The 21838-nt window shown below is 38.8% G+C and overlaps 1 protein-coding gene across 1 annotated transcript in view; it reads left to right on the top strand.

Annotated features, from left to right (window-relative positions):
* NBEA (neurobeachin) overlaps nt 1–21838 on the top strand; it is a 667766-nt gene that overhangs the window by 635661 nt on the left and 10267 nt on the right. Inside the window, exons 50-55 of the mRNA XM_052650319.1 lie at nt 8239–8301; nt 8621–8710; nt 11497–11689; nt 13547–13618; nt 15519–15674; nt 16200–16370. Of these exons, the coding sequence (XP_052506279.1) occupies nt 8239–8301; nt 8621–8710; nt 11497–11689; nt 13547–13618; nt 15519–15674; nt 16200–16370 (745 nt within the window). The remainder of the gene's footprint in view (nt 1–8238; nt 8302–8620; nt 8711–11496; nt 11690–13546; nt 13619–15518; nt 15675–16199; nt 16371–21838) is intronic.

The raw sequence follows: 21838 nt of genomic DNA, 5'->3' as shown, positions 1-21838 counted from the left end.
TGGGATATTATTTGGCCTTAAAAAGGAAGGAAATTCTGAGGCATGCTGTAACAGGAATGAACCTTGAGGACATTATGCTAAGTGAAATAAGCCTGTCACAACAAGACAAATTGCTGTTTGATTCCAGGTGCTTAGAATAGTCAAAATCAGAGAGAGGAAAAGTAGAAGGGTAGTTTCCAGGAGCTGTAAGCCGCTCAGTCCTGTCTGACTCTTTGCGACCCCATGTACTTCTCCAGGCCAGAATACTGGACTGGGTAGCCTTTCCCTTTTCCAGGGGATCTTCCCAACCCAGGGATCGAACCCAGGTCTCCAGCATTGCAGGTGGATTCTTTACCAACTGAGCCACAAGGGAAGCCCAAGAATTCTGGAATGGGTGGCCTATCCCTTCCCCAGCGGATCTTCCCGACCCAGGAATCGAACCAGGGTCTCCTGCATTGCAGGTGAATTCTTTACCAACTGAACTATCAGGGAAGCCCTTGATATCAGGGAAACCCTTCCAGGAGCTGGAGGAAGGTGAAATGAGCAGTTGTCGGATGGGTACAGAGTTTCAGTTTGTCAAGCTAAAGAGAGTTCTAGAGAATATGCACAATAATATGAATGTGTTTAACACTGCTGAACTGTACACTTAAAAATTGTTAGGATGGTAAATTTTACACTGTGAAATTTTATGTGGTAAATCTTACCACAGTTTTAACAAATTTTAAAGGGATAATCAAGAGTTTAAAAATAGTCCTATTTACAAAATTGTGGGGCAGATTAAAGTAGATAATCAAGGGAAGGTGAAGCCCCCTGGGGTTAACATCTGCTTGCCGGGCCTAGGCTTGAGGGTGTAAGGGGAGGCAGCTTGTTGCCAGAACCTGGCAGGAGAAGTAGCCCTGGGAATTGGTCACCCAGCAGAACCTGTGGCCTTAGGTAGAGAACTGCAACACAGCCAGTGCCCAACTGTGACCTGACAATGAGGGGAAGACGCACGATAAATGCTTTGCGTTCTATCTTGCGTCCCAACCAATCAGAGGCCAACCCAGTACCAGGGATGCAGTCCTTGGAGACCATCGCCCAGGGGCAAGGATGCCGATCCAGCTCACTTCTCTGTGCCCTGAGTGAGCCACCACTCTGGAGCAAACTTATTTAAGGCATTCAGGGTAGGACAGCCACTGCCTTCTCATTAAAATACATGGATTTTTCTACCTGATTTGACTTATTTTTCAGCAGAAAGATTGAGTGAGCCTGCCACCTGTGGTACTGACCTAATATATTTTTTTAGATGTTCCAGACAGAGCTTTTTTATCTAGAGGATATGGTGTTTTTCACATTAATTTGTTAAGTCAATTATGTAATATCGTTATAATTCATCATTCCAAGGAGGAAGTATAAGAATCAGCAGGAAGAGAAATCTCCAGTATATATGTGCGTATGTGTATATATATGTATTAGCTTTATACCAAAAGAATATATATATACACACATATGTGTATATAAAAATTTGCTGATACATATATATCATCTTTATACCAAAAAAGTAAAAGCAAGCACTGAGGCAAGTAAATGAGCAAATTGGAACCCCTTCCTCAGATATTTTCTAACACAGTCTGATAGTTAAAGCAAATATGGTCCTTTTTTGCTTGAGTTATCAAATATTTGCTTAAATACTCTAATACTTTTGTGAGTGTAGGTGGCCTACAGTCCATGGGGTTGCAGAATCCTGCAGGACTTGTGACTAAGCACACATGCACACATAGGTTTAGCCTTAATGCAGTTGATTGTTAAAACAAAGGAAGCATCTTGGTTCTCCTGTTTTGTAGTTTCCGTGAAAAACTAGAAGCAGTCTAATATAAAATAGCATTTTAATTTTTTATATAGTTAAGTGTTTATAAGGCAAGAAATAATAAAGTACAGATATTATTTGCTTGATTTATTTAGCTATTTTTCCAGCATTAAAAAGTAATGCTTTATATGATCTTGTTTTATTGCAACAATAAACCAGAAGCAAAGGCTTATCAGTTAAAATACATTCTGCCATTAAGTAATCTTTCTTTTTATCATTTCAGGCTTTCAGAATTCCATATTTTTCCTATTTGATAGAGAATTGGTAGAATTGGAGGTAGAACAGAGTGATAAAAATCACATATATATTTTTAATTGTATTATATGTTGAAGTTGTATTTTCTGGTCAAAGGGAAAAAAAAGAATATCCACTCTCAAGCATTAAAATAAAATCATTCTAAATAAGAGCTGTATACTAGGATAAGCACAACATTAAGTAAATTTTTTAAAAATCTTTTTCTGTATTCCCAAGCTTTTACTTTTTTTCTGAAATTTGCTGAAATTTGCTGATAATTGGTAATTTGAACATAATCTGATATTTTGCATTATGGATAGCATAGCCTATAGTATTTTACGAAATGCTAATTTTTTTTAACCATTTAGAAGATTTTACAAACCAAGGAAAATGGACATAAAACAGGTCATTTGACAGCCTACCTTATTAGCTTCCTCCTACTATCTCTCTCATGGCACTTCTTAGACCTGATGGCATTTCATCTGAAAGACAATACTAAATTAACATTTGCAAAAAAAAAAAGACTGGAACTTGTAAAGATTCTATCAGAGAAAAATATATGTGGGCTAAATTCATCTGCACTGAGGAAAAGAGGAGATTAATCAAAGTGTTTATCTGATGCATACCAGGGAAAGCGTAAGTAGATAACCAGACTACACAGAGGGAAGGAGAAAGCACATTTGTTCACCTAACTTTTGTCTTTTAGAGTGTTTTGAATTTACCATTAATTTGAACATCATTCTGAACTTTGACTTAACTGTCACTACGTTTCCTTGTACCTTGGTTGTGAAGTTTTTTGTATTAATGGGCAGACATGCAGCACACATGCACCACAGCATGTTCACTTTCTTTTCTGAGGATTTAATCCCAAACTTGGGCTTCCCTGGTGGCTCAGAGGGGAAAGCACCTGCCTGCAGTGCAGGAGACCTGGGTTCATTCCCTGGGTCAGAAAGATCCCCTGGAGATGGAAATGGCAACCCACTCCAGTACTCTTGCCTGGAAAATTCCATGGACGGAAGAGCCTGGTAGGCTACAGTCCATGGGATTGCAAAGAGTCAGACATGACTGAGCGACTTCACTTTCTTTTCTTTCTTTCTAATCCCAAACTTGTATCTTTGTTCATATAGGAGGTAGAACTTTCTTGGGAAGAAAGGCAAGAAGGAAAAACAAAACAATTAAGCAAGAGATATAGCAGGTCAGAGGAATAAGGCTTGTGTCACAGCTATTGCAAGCACATAGGGGGATGACAGAGGATGAAATGGTTGGATGGCATCACTGACTCAATGGACATGAGTTTAAGTAAACTCCGGGAGTTGGTGATAGACAGGGAGGCCTGGCATGCTGCAGTCCATGGGGTCACAAAGAGTCAGACACGACTGAGTGACTAAACTGTACTGTAGGGCCTCTTTATGCAAATTTAAAAAGTCACCGTCTTCAGGAGGTTGAATTACAAAAAGGGCTCCTTTCTTTGGTCAATTCTATCACTCGTTTAACCCCCCACTGGGCACCTTGGTACGTGGCATCTCTGATGACACCTGCCACACACAGTGCCCTGACCTGTGGGGAAGTTGAAAGACTAGAGAGAGCTCGTTGAGAATAAGTGGGCAAAGGGAGGGCTGGATGGGGCTTCCCAGGTGGCTCGGCAGTAGAGAATCTGCAGGAGCCATAGGAGACTGGAACTCGATCCCTGGGTAGGGAAGATCCCCTGGAGGAGGAAATAGCAACCCACGCCAGTATTCTTGCCAGGACAGTCCAGTGAATAGAGGAGCCTGGTGGGCTACAGTCCGTGGGGGTTACAAAGAGTCGGACACGACTGAGCAATGAGCACGCGCACACAGGAGAGCTGCTTGAAGGCAGGGGTAATTTTGTAATTTGACAGGTGGGTCCTGGAGTATTTTACAAAGAGAGCCTAACAAAACTAAGGAGAGGAACAATCAGAAAGTAGGGAGGACAAGAGGGAAACAGTGTGCATGGGAACTTCCCCTGGAAGGAGCTTTATATTCCATGCAAGCAGGCAAACTGAGTTGTGTGTCATGTGTGTATGAAAATCAGATGTACTTATATTGTCCTCCTAAGCATAATTCGGTTCACGTTTTCCTTTCCTTCTCTGCCTTTCCCTGCAGAATTCCTGTTTTAGAACTGCCTCCAAGATGTTAAAAGCAGTCTTTTTACCTTCTAATTTTAGAACATACCTATTTCTTTTTTTTATTATTGAAGTATAGTTGATTTTTGCAGTGTTTGAAGTGTACAACACCTGTGTGTGTCATACATATTACACAACTCATGTTGTCTCATATACAATGTTAATTTATCCTTTCTTCACTGAAAAGGGCAATAGACAATATACATAATGCAATAGATTTTTTGTAACATAAACTAAAGTTTTGGCATTCGATTTTAAAAGGATTCACAAATGCTGATGTCTATAAGTGGTCAGGCAGGGGATAAACTATTGAAGCTGGGCGAGGTGGCAGTTTATGCGCGGGTCACATGAGCGATGGGCCTTAAATAGGAGTCTCTGTGCTCCAGCCGAGTGTTATCACACAGGAATGATGATGCAGTCATGCAGGAGCTTCTGATTCTTAAGAGAGAAGCCAAAAAAAACCCAGTTTACTGTTTCCCGACCTGTACATGTTGACTCAAATAGAAACCGTGCCTGTGAGCTGAATGTAGCCCATGGGATGCTAGTATGTGACATCTGGCTGAATGTAAGCCCCTATGACATCCTGGCTAGAATGTAACCTTCACAAGAGTAGTCATCTGTATCTGTTTTATTTTATTTTTTTTTTTTTTTTTGGTGAGTATCAGAGATCTCTAGAATGGTAGGTGCAAAATAAATAAATACATGTCTTAATGAATAACATTATCTTTCTGACCCATGCAGAGCAATATATAGAGAAATAGAAATATGTTGAATTTTTTAAGATCCCATTTCTGATAATATAGAAAAAATCCAAGTTATAATTAACTTTTAGTAGTTGTTTGGATGTTTTTTACTTGATGTCTTTGGGAAAATTCCATTAAATGGCAACAAAAAAGTCCACATAGCAAAAACTCTTTTCTATGATGTTGACCAGCTAATTTCTACTTAACCTTCAAACCTCAGCTCTTGTTCTTTTTCTGGAAGTCCCTGTCCTTACAGCCCTTCTCCCCTTCCCGCATCCTCCACCTGAGTCTGATTGTCACTCCTTGGGACTCCCTGGCCCTCTGGGCTTGCCTCATCCATGATCCTCCCTAACATGCACCTTGATGTCCTCATCTCACGTCCTCATGGGCTGAAAACTTCTGGGGGACAGTCTGCTGTCTGAGTTTGTATGCCTTGGCGTAGAGTAAACATTCAAAAGATGTTCGTTAAGTTATTTCTGTGGTATTGAGTTGTAAGAATCAAGAGCTCTGAAGTTTTCCTTGCTACTGTGCTTTTCTTTTCAGGCTACCTTTTGGTTTTGCCCAAATGCCCTACCATTTCCACACTTCTGTATTCAGACACTTTTGGAAGGGCTAAATCACAGCCTTAACCTGCAGAGAGTCACAGGCTGAGCAAACAGACACACATAAAGAATTCTGTGTTGAGTTCCATGATAAACAGGGGAAGATATGCTGTGAGAATATGGAGGACATTGGTTATGATTTAGGACATCTGGGAAGGATTTAAAACCCTGCCCAAGGTTAGCATGAAGGGAGGTGTTTTTTCCTCCATCAGAACAACTATTCAATCTTTATGCCTCATAAGTTGCAGTATGGACTGTGTATATCCCCAGGCATGTGCCCATAGAAAGTACCTCCCTCCCTTTTTTATTTTTAAAAGATTTAATATGTTTAACGAAATAAAATAGGCAGTCAAAAATATGAGCTAGTAACAGAGAAATGAAACCATGAAAATTCGTCAGTCCCCTACCCCTTTCTGCTCTAGTTTTATTTGTATCTCTGTTCAAAGCCCAACCTGACCATGGAAAGGTTTTCTCCTCAGCACCACTTTTTAAAAATATCAAAATCTTTGAACATATGAAAGTGGAGAGAATGATATAAAAATAATAATATAACAGATTTCCACTTCCCCAATAACGATATTCAGCAGTAGTACCTCCTATCTTGGTGAAAAAGAAGACTTTGATTACTTTCTAAATGTGGGGGAACCAGTCAAAATCAGTAGGTGCTCACGTACCATTCAAACATTTTAATAGACTTAGGAGAGACAACATGCTTTTTCAAGATCAGAAAGGTCTGATCAGTTTAAACTCAAAGGGTAAGAAATTATTGGAGGGCAGGGTTACATGATAGCTAAAAGATAAACATTGAACTAGGAACCTTTAGGTCATGAAAGCATGTGATGTAGATCATAGGGAAGAGCAATTCAGTTTAGTCTCAAAAGAAATAAATGTTGAATGTTGGGAACAGATTGTCTTGTTGAAAAGGTAAGATTGAGTACAACTTAAACTTCACCCTGATGCCATTTGAAGCATTCAAGATACATATATATGTGCATGTGTACTCTGCCTCAATCCAAAAGGGTCAGTGGCAGAACCCAGTAAAGCGAACTGTACAGATGATTTCTAGAAATAAAGTCAGTTTTGTAACATTTTCTCATATAATTTTAATAGTTCCCCTTCAGGAAAAAAAGTCAAGCAAAGCATGTTTATTGATTCACTCCTTTTTTGAACATTTAGAAGCTACCTACTCAAATGCAGGGCACTGATCTAGGAATCTAAATATGTTTGATTTTACTTCTGTCTCCTTCCTCACTCCCTGGTCCTCTATCTGGAGGAGTAAAAACACAAGTAATAGTAGATACCATTATATTTAGTTTGTGATGCATTAAGCTAGGTATTGGACATTTTCTAACCAGGGCAGCTTTTAACAATACAATTCTTACTTTTTTTTTTCTTTTTTCCAAATAATTCCCAGAATTTATTGTTAATAATGTGAACCTAACCAGAAATAGTCTCTCCCCTTTGTAATCATAAATCTTGCTTTGGGGAGATGAAGTATGATGGTATCTATGTTAGCACAATTTAGTCAGTAGTCACAGTTCTCATGGAGAAGGCAGTGGCACCCCACTCCAGTACTCTTGCCTGGAAAATCCCATGGATGGAGGAGCCTGGTAGGCTGCAGTCCATGGGGTCGCACAGAGTCGGACCTGACTGAAGTGACTTCAAATAAATGTATACATTAAACTTGGAAAATACTTAAAGAGATTTAGTAATTCATCCTGTTGCCTCTGCAAATAAAGAGCCAAAGCCCCATTTATGCCCTTGCTAAAATATGGCAGATAATGATGCATTCATGTTTAATATTGCTAATAAATTTGAAAATTCACAGTTTTATTGATAAACGTTTTCTTAAAATGCAGTCCAGGAGGACAGATTGTTAAATTTAAAGACTTTATAAATGAGAATTGAAGATAGTGATACGATTAGTGGAAGGGCTGTGGCAAGAGTCATCTACCAACTTACCTGACTCCCAAGCATTCAGCAATGACTTTCGTATTTCACTTTTATGTGCCACCAAACTGCACACAATTTTAAGGGGAAAATTTACATCGTAACAGAGTAATAATCATAGTAAATATTGTGCTTCTCCTTATTGACTTAAATTACATACTTATAATATTTCAGAAAAATACTTCTGTTAGTCTGGTTTAATATATTGCAGTTTTTGGCTGTAAAATTTATGTATAGAAGAAATACTTAAATCTCTTTTAAGATTTTTCTCTTTGACATACCCACCAAAAAGACATATTATACACTTCATACAGTTCGAAATCTAGAAATATTCATTGGAAATGACAAAGTCTTGTTAATATTTCCATGTGCATAGGTTTTAATGACATATTGCATAGGTTTTAATGACACATTGCATAGGGTTTAATGACATATTGATAGGTCAGGATGCACCAAGAATTATTTCCTCTTTGGGTTAGTTCTCTGTAAAATTTCAGAAGATTTTTGAGAGGAATGAATTCACAGCTTATAAATAATATTTCAGAATATATCTTAGAATAGCATAGCACACTAAACTGTATTTTTTGTAGTGAAAGTTTTGCTGTATCTGATGACTATACAGAAGTCTTAATGTTCTTTCTACTTATTACTCTCTGAATTGATTAGAACACATGCTTATTTGAATTTTATCTTGTATCCTTAGTGGACTTTATGTTTCATTCTTTTTTTTTTCCCATTAAGATCCCAGAAGCTTATTTCATTAGAGATCCCCATACGTTTCTTCTTACAAAGGACTTTATTAAGGTATTTGTGTTGTATTTAGTGTTCAGAGTGTTCTCTGGTCTCTAGCTGCTTGCATGTACTCACAGGATAACATTTCCACATTTAACCCCAGCTTCTAAATGAGAATAGTGACTTAACGGAAGCATGTTTGGAAGGAGAAGCAGAGCTTGTCTACAAAATACTAACACTTGGATGATTCTGCACCCTGGGAGAAGAGCACCCGGTGAATTTTCTGGACTTTTTTCATGGCTGACTTGGGACACACTTTGCGTTGTCAGAGCGTGTTGACCTCTCTCGTTGATGCATACTGATTGTGACAATCACTCTCCTTCCCCTGCAGGCCATGGAGGCACAGATACAGAACTTTGGACAAACGCCATCTCAGTTGCTTATTGAGCCACATCCGCCTCGGAGCTCTGCCATGCACCTGGTAAGACATAGCAGCTTGCGGAACATTTCTGTCTTTCTTTGTACCTGAGTAGAGTTCAAATAAAATAGTGATTTTTTTAGCAGTGTTTTAAAGCTTCTCGATGTATTGGCTTAACTCTTCAGCCTCAGGATATACTGATTACCTAGAAAGAAACAGAGAAAGAAGTATAGTTTTTACCTTTAAGTTTGGCTTCAGCTAGCCCAGTTTTGGACTCACAAAGATCACCTCCCTCTCTATTAGGAGTTGGCTCATATACATAAACTCCTTCATACACATACAGGCTTATAGACATAACAGGCACCAAAATTAGGTTACACTTATAAATTAGAATGAAAAATATAAAATAAATACAATCTAAAGGTAGCTGGTTTGATCTTTGGGGGCAAAGTATGGTAGGGGAAGTAGTTCATTTTAAGAAAAGAAAAGAAATATAAAGATAATGCACAGCCTCTTAATGGTAGCAGTCAAGAAAATAGATTAAAAATAAGGACCTCAGAGCCAGATTTGGGTCGAGCACCGTGTCTGCCACGAACTAATGAATGAATTGGGAGAGGTATTTAAGTTCTTTGTTTACGTTTCAGCCTGTGTAGCCTGAGGGTAACAAATCACACCAGCCCTTAAAATGCAATGACTCAGTACTGTATGTAGCACTTAGACCAGCCCCTGGTGTACAGGTACTCAGTAAATGTTAGCTGGCATTATATTCTCAGTTTGCAAGGGAAGAAGTAATATTATTTTCATTTAAATCTGAATCTTTTAAGATCCATTTTCATAAGAATACGACCCCTTTTCAGTTTTTAGCAAACAGTTAACATTTCTCTATTTAATTTGAAGGTAAAATTTTTTCTAAGAAACTACTTTAGAACTTACTTTTTCACTGTGATTTTCCACTAAGTTTTTACTGAGGGAAAAAAAAATGCTTGACGGCAAAAATGTATTTGAAGAATGAATTACAGTTCATCAACTTTTCTAGATAATTGTCAAGGGGCCAGATAGCCTCATACTGGAGTAAAATGCCCTGGAACATGGTCCATAATATATGTGTAAGCAAATGTACAAGTTGTTATTGTGTGATAGAAGTATTGTTCATACCTTTCATTTGTCCTGTCAACTACTTTACACATTTGAATCGCGCCCCTTCTGTGTGCCAGGCATGGCACTAAGCATTGGCAGTACAGAGGCGAGGCATCCTCTACACTGTCAAAGGGTTGGTAGTCCCTCACCTACTGAAGCATAAATAAATGTGTGTTTGAAAACATTTCTTTTCCTCTACAATAACTCAGCTGAGCAATTTCACTGTTTAGTCACTAATGAACTCTGCTGCCTGAGGTGGGTCCTCACATGCAGCCAGAGAGGCTTTCACCACGCGTACTGTCCCCATCCCCACACCCAAGCGCAGCGTTGACGTGGAGCCTGCAGACCTGAGAGGAAGCATTTTTAACAAACTGTCCAAGAGAATCTCTCTCACACTTTATTCTATGAAATGCTTTGGCAGAAGAATTTTATCCCCATGTTGGTTTTCTCTGTTTAATAATAATAGTAGTAAAAAATATTTACCCTGGAGAAATGCCCAGTCAGAACTCATTACTTTCCTAAGGGAAATTGTTAGAGGCTAAATTGGCATGGAACTGTTTATAAAGAAAGTCAGCTTTTTAAGTTTATATAGCAGAGAATTCATACACACACACACACACACACACACACACACACACACACACGCCTATATAAAATAGTGAACAATTAGAAAACATGCATGAAAGCTAAATAGTGGTTATTTCCAGCATTCTTATCTGTCTTTTATGTAATAATGTGTATAGTATTTTGCAACCCATGCCAGTATTCTTGCCTGGGAAATCCCATGGACAGAGGAGCCTTACAGACTACATTCCATGGGTTGGCAAAGAGTCAGATATGTCTTAGCGACTAAACCACCACCACCATACTACTTACTAGTAGTACTAATAGTGTCTCCTTTCTGTCAAGTCATACACTAGATGTTTGAGAAACAAAGATTAAAAAAGCAAAGAGAGTGTTGTCTCTCAGGAAGTTCACCATCGAGCAGGGGAAGGAGCCTAAACCACGGTCATCAGAGACACAGCAGAAACGTGTCCATGGAGCATGGACAAGGGAGGCTGTGAAATTTTAATTATTTACACTGTAGCCATGGCCCCACATCAGCCAGGTAAAAAATGAAAGAATCAGTTCACTTCGTGTTTCACATAAACACTGTTGGGAACTGGCCTGACTGATCTTTCCACCACAGTGACGTGGTAGCTGCACTGAAAAATTACACTGCAGCATGTGGACATATCTCTAAGCTAACCTCTTAAATCATCTGGAAGCGTGTTAGTCACTCAGTCGTGTCCGACTCTGCGACCCCATGAACTGTAGCCCGCCAGGCTCCTCTGTCCATGGGATTCTCCAGGCTAGAACACTGGAGTGGGTTGCCATGTCCTTCTCCAGGGGATCTTCCTGACCCAGGGATTGAACCTGGGTCTCCTGCATTGCAGGCAGAGTCTTTACCATCCAAGCCACCAGGGAAGCCCTCTTCCATCGTCGGGCAGCACCTAAATTGCAGCTGGTTATTAATAATTGGGGGCCCTCTTTCAGCAACTGTGCAGAGTGCCTGCTCATTTGGCTGTGCCTTCCTCACAGACCAGAGCGCCGACTGCTCTGCTGTCTGCTTGTGCTCATGCTAGCCTGTTTTAATCTCACTCTCCCCCACGCCGTCACTAACTGTGTTATTCTTTTTGTTTTCTTTGTTCTCCTCCCTTTCTATTCAACAGTGTTTCCTTCCACAGAGTCCACTCATGTTTAAAGATCAGATGCAGCAGGATGTGATCATGGTGCTGAAGTTTCCGTCAAACTCTCCAGTGACGCATGTGGCGGCCAACACGCTCCCCCACCTGACCATCCCTGCGGTGGTGACGGTGACCTGCAGCAGGCTGTTTGCCGTGAACCGATGGCACAACACAGTAGGTACGTGGGCCTAAGGGAGTCACTTACTAGCAGGGTCTTAAAAGCTGTGGTTCAGGTAAGTGTGTGGAGGGCTAGCGAGTGTGCCAGATGAGCTGTAGAAGGCAGCAGAATAAATAATTGCCAGACTTCACTAAATAACTCGTCTGTCTTCTTCACTGCTGCTGTTGTAGTGCCATACATGGTGCAGTCACTCAGTCATGTCCAATTCTTGTGACCCCATAGATGGTAATCCACCAGGCTCCTCTATCCATGGGATTTCCCAGGCAAGAACACTGGAATAGGTTACCATTTTCTCCTCCAGGGGATCTTCCCGACCCAGGGATTGAACCCTTGTGTCTGCATGGACAGGCAGATTCTTTCCCACTGAGCCACAGGGACGCTCACAGAATGCTTGGCTAAAGGTTCAGTATCTAATAAGTATTTGATAAATTGAAGCAGTTCTACAAATAATTCAGGTCCTCCCACCCTGCTCCTGTAAGGGGAAGAAAAAAAAAACAAAACACAAATTTTATCCCATACTAAACAAAAACAAGTTTGAATCTAGGTGGTTTCAAATCCTTTTTCTCCCACTTGATTAACTCATTTAGGAAATATCCGAATGACCACTTTGTGTCATGTGGTCCTGGGCACTGGGAGTGCAGCAGTGGACGAGGCAGATAGCATCCCTCTCTTTGTGGAGCTTTGAGTCCGAGAGAAGACAAAATCCAAATTGCTTAGCTATTTCATGTGTGTTTTCTCCAAACTCATTCCTGAAGGTTCCAGCCAGTACATCTTGAAGTGATATAATCTGTCATGAAAATTCGGCAGATTGATATTTATCCAGCCAGGACAGCAGTGGATGTGACTAAATGATTTAGTTGGCCCAGTTCATTACTTATATGATCTCCCTAGAAGCCTCAAGATCCCCACTGTCTCTAAGTCTGAATGGCTGAGCCACACCAAGTTCACCTGAATCTTAATTCTACTGACTTCTACATCACTCTGGACAACCAGATTACTTTTAGCTTAATCTCCTAAGAATTTCTGAATACCCCTGTTTTATGGTTATTGGTAATACTTTCAACATGAAGTTGAGTGACTTCCATTCACTCAGAAATATGGAGAAGACATCTCTTAAAAATATCTGGGGTTGGCTAAAAGGTTTGTTCAGGTTTTTCCATAATACTTTACAGAAAAACCTGAATGAACTTTCAGACCAACCCAATATGACTTTATTATTCACAGGAGTCTTAGCCTCTTGAAATACTTTGCACTGAGAGAAAGCTATAAAGATTTGATTTTTGTTTTCTTTAGAGTTGTTCTAAAGTTTATATGTTACCCCATGTAAGAAATTATGACTAAAGAACTCAATCAAGCTCTAAATATTAATCCTCTGAAAGTAGCTTTTAGGTTAAGATTTTAGGTGTGGCTCAGTTGTACACCTTCAGTTGACTTGTCTTCTTTTGAAAGAAGCTGGAAGGGATGGGAGTCCCATCTTCCTCTCTGCCTTGGCCCAGGTCAGCCCATGCTTACACCCATTCCTACATGTAGACATAACCTTTTCTTAGATTTCAGCTCTCTGATGGATTCCAGAAATGTTATAGTCTTCTATTTTATCCAGCTTTTTCTGTTGTTAGAATAACAATACTCTTCCCAGCTTTCTCCATCTTAAGTGGAAACCAACAGTCCCTGTTGTAATGCTTTCTTTAAGATTTGTCTTCAAAAACATGTAGTGTGACTGAATGATTCTTACAGTAATTTACCAAATAATTTTTAAGAAAATATATATTTTGTATAATTTTTATAAAACACTGCTTATTAGGAAATTCCTCCATTCTGAGAACTTTATGATCATTTTCTCTTTTAATTAATCTTTAGGCCTCAGAGGAGCTCCGGGTTACTCCTTGGACCAAGCCCATCATCTTCCCATTGAAATGGATCCACTAATTGGTATGTTAACAACAAAAAGTCCATTTTCATAAATGCTGCCTATCCAGATTCCTGTGTGGTTATTTATCACAAATGACAGTTGAATGATACTTTTTCTGTCACAAATTAATGTACAAATAATGTCAAATTGCCATCAAGGAGCTGTGCAAATCATAATACGTCATCTAAGAATTTTTTGTTATTAAAATAATGATTTGTGGTATTTTCTTGGTATTTCCAGAGGTCATTTAGGTTGGTTCTAGACAAGGCATATAATTCCAAACTGTGCTTTCTTTCAGCCACAACTCTTCTTTAACAACTTTATATTATTTCAAATATATAAGGACTCAAAGCCATTATTAAGAAAGTTGATACTAAAGAATAACTTTTCTGGAAATCTCCATTCAATAGAGCTAAGCATTTTTTTTTTCTAATTTAAGATTTCATATGAATTGCAAACTCAGGAGCTGTAACTGTTTGCAGCAGTATTCAAAGTATTTTTAAATAATCGCATACGCATTTATTAGCTGTGTGATGCAGAACAAGTGCCTTAATCTTTCCGGGCCTCAGTTTCATATCTGTAAGATGGTTCCTAATAATATTCATTCTGCCTGTTCTCATGGGATCATGTGAGAGCTAAATAAGAAAAAAATCGAATGTGGTTTGAAAAATTATAAAGCCGTAAACAGTTTATGGTATTTTTTCCTCAGATTAATTCACCTTCATCTTTGAACCCAGAAATAAGATTCAAGGCAGCCATTTAGGTTAGTTACCTATACTCCTACACAGAATAGCACTTGCATGTCTCTCAGAGAATATATGCTTAGGACAAGGAATATTTTTCAAGTGGAGTCCAGCTTCTAGCTTTTTCTCTGCTAAAAAAATAGCAACAGTTTCACGTACAGCTAGAGTGTAACCGTGGAAGATTAATAGCTGTATTCTTATTAATCAAGCACCAACTACACAGTTTTCAAGGGACTCAGACCTTTGCTTTTCTTTTCCTTTGCTGTTTATTTATTTATTTAGTTTTGACTTTTTGCCTTCTCTAGTAATTATCGTAGTGTTAGTCGATATCCACAAATAGTAACACTTAAATTTAATTGGTGTTAGGAAGTGACGGTGCTCTTCTACATGTGCGTTTTCTGTTTAAGAATTCAGCCCAGGGATTTGGCCTGAAAGGACAGTGTGGAGTAAGGGACAGGCTGGCATGCAGACAGGCACTGGGGAAATCACAGGGCGTCTCTGGGTTCCTGACTTTATTCAGATTCAGTCCCAGTGCTGCCCATGACTCTCTGCCTGTCTCTTTCTTCCCCAGCCCCTCTCCCATCTTTCTCATTCCCCTCCTCCCCTGCCAGCCCATTCTGGAAAGGCTTCTGTTTGTTGACAATCCAGGTCTTTAAAGCTGCTGACCTAAAGCTCCCTGAGGGGCCACCTACATAACAACACCCCTCGCACAAATCCCTACTTTCTTCTTTTCCCATGAATCATAAAGGCCATCAGAAAATGACAGATGGGGGATATATGAAGACATTTTTTCCTTATGTAACATACTTCATACAATATTTATTCCTTATTATTATTGAACTTGTTGGACAATAATGAACTTGTGCAGGGTGAATATCTATTGAATTAAGTGCATATAAATATTTTTATTATGTTGTAAATTCCCATCTTGAATTCCTCATATCAGTGGAAGAACTACTTAAATTTCCAACAATTTTTTAAATATATAATATGGTTCATAAATAATCATTGCTGCTAAACAGTTTATATTCCTCATGAGGAAATGCTAAAATCTTAATCATATAGGATTAGAACCCATTTCTAGATAAATGAAGTATAAAAGTATTCCTTCTGTAAGTGTTTGGTGAAACTCTTCGTAGAATCTCTCTTTAAATTCCTGTATCTGTTTTATGTTTAGCCAATAACTCTGGTGTGAATAAACGGCAGATCACAGACCTCGTTGACCAGAGCATACAAATCAACGCACATTGTTTTGTGGTCACGGCAGATAATCGCTATATTCTTATCTGTGGATTCTGGGATAAGAGCTTCAGAGTTTATTCTACAGAAACAGGTAAACTGAACTATGAAATACCTTATCCTCTTCAAAATGCCTGTTGTTTCACCTAAAGCTTCATATGAAGTCATACTTCTTAATGTAGGTGGAATCTTGATGCCAAGATTCCAATTAAATGTCCAGATTGTAAATAATTGACTGCTTCTAATTTCATCCATTCTGAACTTTAGCGTGAGTTGAGCCCTGAGTTCATGGGACCAAAGGGACTACTGTCCCCCTCCCCCAAATCAAATCCAGTAAAAGGCCTTAAAGCTCCCCTTAGTCTAGCCTAGCCTGGGAGGAAAAAAATCATGATTGTGTTATTTTATAAGTTCTTTCCTTAAAAAAAAACCAAAGTGATGTTCTTGTATCATTTTTTTCAGCAGGGATTCAAGAACCTAAATCTGTAGCTAGATTTGAATTACCTTGTAAGTTTGCAGGTCTATAGAGTCACTTTCCACAAATCTAGTAAAATAAAGTTAAGCTTACTACCATTTAAAGAAAAATAGCCATTGGATTCGATCTGCCACTTCTGTGTTGCAGGGAAGCTAACTCAGATTGTATTTGGCCACTGGGACGTGGTGACGTGCTTGGCCAGGTCTGAGTCGTACATTGGTGGGGACTGCTACATTGTGTCTGGGTCTCGCGATGCCACCCTTCTGCTCTGGTACTGGAGCGGGCGACACCACATCATAGGGGATAACCCGAACAGCAGTAAGTATTGGTCTGGAATTGTCCCATCAGACTGTAAATTCCTTAAATTTCCCTAATAACTTTTGCTGGGGTTGTAAGGATCTTAAAATATGAAAGCTTAAATGGCATTGGAATATAGCTGTGTTCTTTTTGGAATATAGCTGTATTCAAAGTGTAACAAGAGAGCAACCATTGTAACCTTCAGCCTGAGGAAACTCCCAGATCCCCTCACAGTGACCATCTGCCCAGCTGCCCTTCCCCAGTCTCCAAATGTCTCCATCCTTTCAGAATTTCCTTCCATGTCACCTGGTCCTTTCAACTTTCTGTGATTTCTCTCAGCTGAATGTATTCTCTCTCTTGTCTGAAATTCCATACACTTTATTTGTGCCTCCTGAGGACACTTACTGCTTTCTACCAGGGGTATAGTAAGTATCTTTGTTTATTTATTTGACAATGATTGAGTACCCCTGGGGGGAGCAAAAGCTGAATAAGATGATTTCTTTGTTTAGGTTGATTCCTGAGTATTTTTTATTCAACAGTGCTCCCAAAAATATTCCATCGGAAAAAAAATGAGGTACTCCAGAGTAAAACAAATTTTAGAAAACACAGCATATATACTCTTATTCTCTATGTAAGCTCTGAAAGCGTCACACAAATACGTCTGTTGATGTCTCCAGAGTTTCTCAAGGGCTTCCCAGCTGGTGCAGTGGTAAAGAATCTGACGCAGGAGACACAGGTTTGAACTCTGAGTTGGGAAGATTCCCCTGGAGAAGGAAATAGCAACCCCACTCCAGTATTCTTGCCTGGAGAATCCCATGGACAGAGGAGCCTGGTGGGCTACAGTCCATGGGGTCGCAAAGAGTCTCACACGACTGAGCACACACACGTGCACATGGTTTCTCAAACATGTTTTCCGAGGAACCTTTTGCTCATGAAAGAGCAGTTATTATTCCTGTGAACTGTTGTTCTGAGGAAGCTCTGAAGCGCACCATGAGACCTCTCTTTGCATCTGAAGGTTCTGATTCCTGGCATAGTTGCACACATTATAGGTTTTCGATAAATACTGTTAAATGACTGAGGAACTAGATAACAGATTTCCTAGAAATAATTACTGCTTTTAACTACCAAGCTTGTATCTCCCGTAAAATAGAGAATAATTTCTGTAAACTGTTAATAATGGCGAGTACCTAAACTAGGGTTATTCCAATTATAATTCATACATTGGTCACAATTTTAACAGTACTCTGAAAACATGAGTTTGGGTATATTTATGATGAAACAGAGCTAAGAATTTCCCAGGAATACTATGTACCTGCCACTGAAATACTATAGCAAGAAAAGAAATGTACAGGAGACCAAGGTCTAACTGTGAGAGAGCTGGGCATGGAAATCTTCATATGTGTATGAAGGTAGTGAGAGAATGAATGGCCAGGTGATTTAGATGATCCGGTGATTTATTCTTGTCACCCATAGCTAGAGGTGAAGAAAAATAGATGAAGCAACTAAAAGTGTATTATGAAGCTGTGTCTCTGAGTGTAGGTACTAACTAAGAGAAAGTATGTGTAATTATACATTTTAGCCTCTGCTCCAAGTTGTGAGATATTGGTTTGAGGAAAACATATTCAGTGTTGCTTGATTTCCAACCAGCGCAACTGATCAGCCACCAGTTCTACAGTATACAGAACATCATACTCTAACTGCTAATAAGTTATTTACTCTTTTTAAGACTGTATCCCTAAAAAAAAAAAAAGCTTTGTTTTTAACAGGATTCTTGTGGTATGTGTCTGTGTGTAAAATATATTTGACCTACTTTATTATCATACTTTATTATGCTTAATCATGGTACATTATCACATGTATTTTGTCTAAATGCATTTTTACATATTTCCAAACTTCCTTTTTTGAGACTAGTGTAGCATTCATTACAAGAGAAGTTGAATTGAGCACCAGAGCTGTGTGGTATCTTCCATCTATTATTGACACAAATTAGAAGTTATTAGATAGAAAAAACTTTATAAAGAAGCAAAATAGTGTTCTAAATCCAATTAATTAACATCTTCAAAATGAAGCTCAGAAATGATGAAAATGATGTTTCCAAAAAAGAACATTTCTTAAAAACTACCATCTGGTAGTAGAGAAGATAATATAATGTCCTGCTATGAGATTAAAAATGTTAAATTATAGTAATTATCTGTTAACTACTTTATTTTCTAATTCTAAACGAAATGATGGTTGACAATTGATTGTATCTTTGCTCCATCACTTAGCAAGAAGAGTGAAATGTAGTATTATTTAGAGTATTCAAAGTTCCTGTGGTAGGAGCTGTGTAATAGGAATGTTTATGTTAATTCTTAAGAACAAAACTGTGACTGATAGATTTGTTAAAATGTAGCATTTTATTTAAGCTTTAAATAAAGACAGGATTATCCCTAAGAAATTATTGCATAATATTACGTATACAGTATTATCTCCATTTGTGGGGATATATTTTTTTTTATTAAAAACTGTCATCATCATTATAAACCTAAAGGACTTTCATAAAACCCACCCTGCCAGGACTTTCCTATACATTTAATGTGAGCATATATAGCATGGTTCCACTGTATTTGTTATCCTTAACATAAAAGGGAAGAAATGCTCTTCTAGATTAAACAGGATGAGCTGCTAAAGTATTGGCCAAGCAGCAAGCATGTACTGATGTACTGAACATGTGCTGTGTCCTGGTACTGTCTTAGCAGCTGGCAGGGCTGGGCAGTCAAAGTCTCTGACTTTCTGGGGTTCACCCAGAAGTCTGTATTATAATCTATATAGACTATATGAGTCACAAAACTGCTTCTCCTGCTTGGAATTATCAAGTGTACTGAGTACTGCATGAATCATGAATTCCTATCAGATAATATTTAGTTTCCTAAGTACTTGTATCTACAAAATGTTTAATGTTGTATCTTGGGCACAGATGCATGATTATATAAAAACTGATTTCAGCATTTTGCCACATGGATAGTAAAAATCATGATAGTAAAAAAAATAATCATTTTTAGTAGTTGATTGACTTGACGGATTTGTGACTGACTTAATCTGTTAGAAAAGGCAACCTCGCAGCTCATGTAGGCATGCCTAGAGAGACCATATATGTTGGTCAATTCACCTTTTGCAGAGGCAATCAAAGCACACACTGAATTGACTGTCACATCAGGGATCAGCCATGGGTATTTGCCATCAGAAAACTCACAATATGAAAGGAAAAAAGCTTTTATTTTTCCAGTTTCAGTTTAATCTGTTCTAGCTACCAATTCACAGGTCAGAGAATCAGGCTATATGTGCTTTCTATTTCATAATGCATTGCTACACAAGACCAAAAAGCTAGTTACGTCTAAATTCATATTAAAGTGTGGGACACAATGCCCTTAGGTTTCAAGGATTGTATATATTAACCTAGACTTGAAGAGGGAAGTCCTGGCATGAAATGTAATATCCCAGTAGCTGTTAGAATTCAGGACTTGGTCTTACTTTGGACATTAAATTCGCTTTGTATGTCAGAGGCTGAATATTTATCCAGCACACCACCATAATGTGATAGGATTCATTTACTCACCTTATGTGCACATCACTAAAACTTCTTCAAGATAAACTCAAGCACTTTAATAGATGTATGCTTCTTTTACATTGTCATTATTATTTTTTAATGGATAGCTCTATTGATGTCACAGGAAAAAAAATAATGTTTCTGCATTTTTTAGGTAAGTTTGAAAGAGGTTAATGGCTTCATTGTATCAAATACGTATATTGTTATGACTAACTTGGACATCTCATAAATAAATCTTTTTCTAATTGTCTTTACAGTTTTTATGAATTTGCCACAAAGACAATGAAAACGTGTAAGCAGATGATTACAGAGTTTCAAACCATAAAAGAAACACGCAAAGGCTACCTGGCCTAGGTTCCAGTTGAATTAATTATACTGGTTTTATTAATATATTGCAGGCTGATATATTCACTGCTACTCTTTCAAACTTGCGACCCTGAACATAGACAATTTTCCTGTAGATGTAAATAGGTGCCTGACGAGATAACAGAATTTCAGAGATGTGAAGGACACACGCTTTGATCTGAAGCAGACTCTTACACAAATTGTGAAACTAATTTGGAAGTGATAAAAATTAATTTGCACACTTTAATTGGAAGCAGGCAACCGCCTGAAAGGAAGGCGAGCGGAGCAGGCAATCTGTGCTCAAAGCTGATTGAATTTTTTGTCAGGCAGGTATCTTGGACTTGGCCGCTTATCCTCCTGAGCCCTTCTCTACAATATATTACAGCCCATCTCTGACTGGTGTTCTTTAAAAGGATCAATGCTATTCCTGTTGAATCCCTGGAGCCCCAAATTTCATTGATCTTGGGACTTGACATTTCTCATTACGTGCTGTAGCTTCCAACAAGATAGTCACAAGAGGGGCAAGTCAACATTGTCTCTTCAGCAGACACTTAAAACACATCAGGACCTCGGCTCCAAATCCAGTCTGCTTGTAAAGTATGTGGTTTTAATGTCTATACCAGATACAAGGTGCTGGATAGAGAGCTGGTTGACATTTTTTTTTTTTTTTAATCATAGCAACAGGAAACTTTGAAAGAGAATATACTGTTCATCTTTACAAATCAAATCTATGAATACACTTTGAGTCATATGTGTAAGAGCTTGTTATTGTGTTTTTCAATTTCACTTTTGAAAAACAAGGCTTTAGCTCACATTTGAGCTTTATGCAAAACAGACTATGAACCGAGAAGCCCATTGAAAAGGAGACTCCAGCTGTGCACACATCTTTTCCCTGGGCTCCCATTGTGTAAGCCTCAGCTCTGGACACTGACACCCCTGCCAGCTCCAAACATCTGCCAAATCACATCCCTTGCTTTGTCTGCATCTAGCCTTCTTTTCAAATGACCATCCTGGTGCCCAGCTCCACAGCCACCACTAACCAGTGGTGCTATAGGGGATGAAGAAAGCTTGGACAAAAAATGACCTACAGATATTGTATATTATATATATATAATGTATATAATTATATATTTTGAGAGGAGGTGTAGTTACGCATGTAATAACTTTGAGAGGAGGTGTAGTTACGTGTGTAATAATTCTTACCTTGTAGGGCTTTCTGGGGGCCAAAAGACAATGTCCATAGTGCAGCGCCCCTAGTACAGGGCCCATTCTGCAGGAGACCTCCTCCCGTGCCCTCAGCCCAACATTAGGAGACTTTATAGGGTTCTTGACTAAGAAGGGGACTGCTTGCCACTCAGCTTCTGCTTTTCCTTACCCCTTTAAAGAACTGAGGCTGCAAGAGTCTTTGTCTTGAGCCAGAAGCAATCTAAGAAACAGAAGTGACTAATGTGTTTTCATGATCCAGGTGTCTCGAATCTATACCAGCGGGATCTCTGGGCGTCTTGCAGAATCACACCTCCTAGGGAAAGGCAGGCGGATGATACTGTAGATTATTTGG

This window comes from Budorcas taxicolor, chromosome 12 (genome assembly GCF_023091745.1).
Source record: "Budorcas taxicolor isolate Tak-1 chromosome 12, Takin1.1, whole genome shotgun sequence".
NCBI classification, from domain to species: domain Eukaryota; kingdom Metazoa; phylum Chordata; class Mammalia; order Artiodactyla; family Bovidae; genus Budorcas; species Budorcas taxicolor.
The sequence above is the reverse complement of the archived record's forward strand: the minus strand, read 5'-3'. Positions and strand labels throughout refer to the sequence as shown.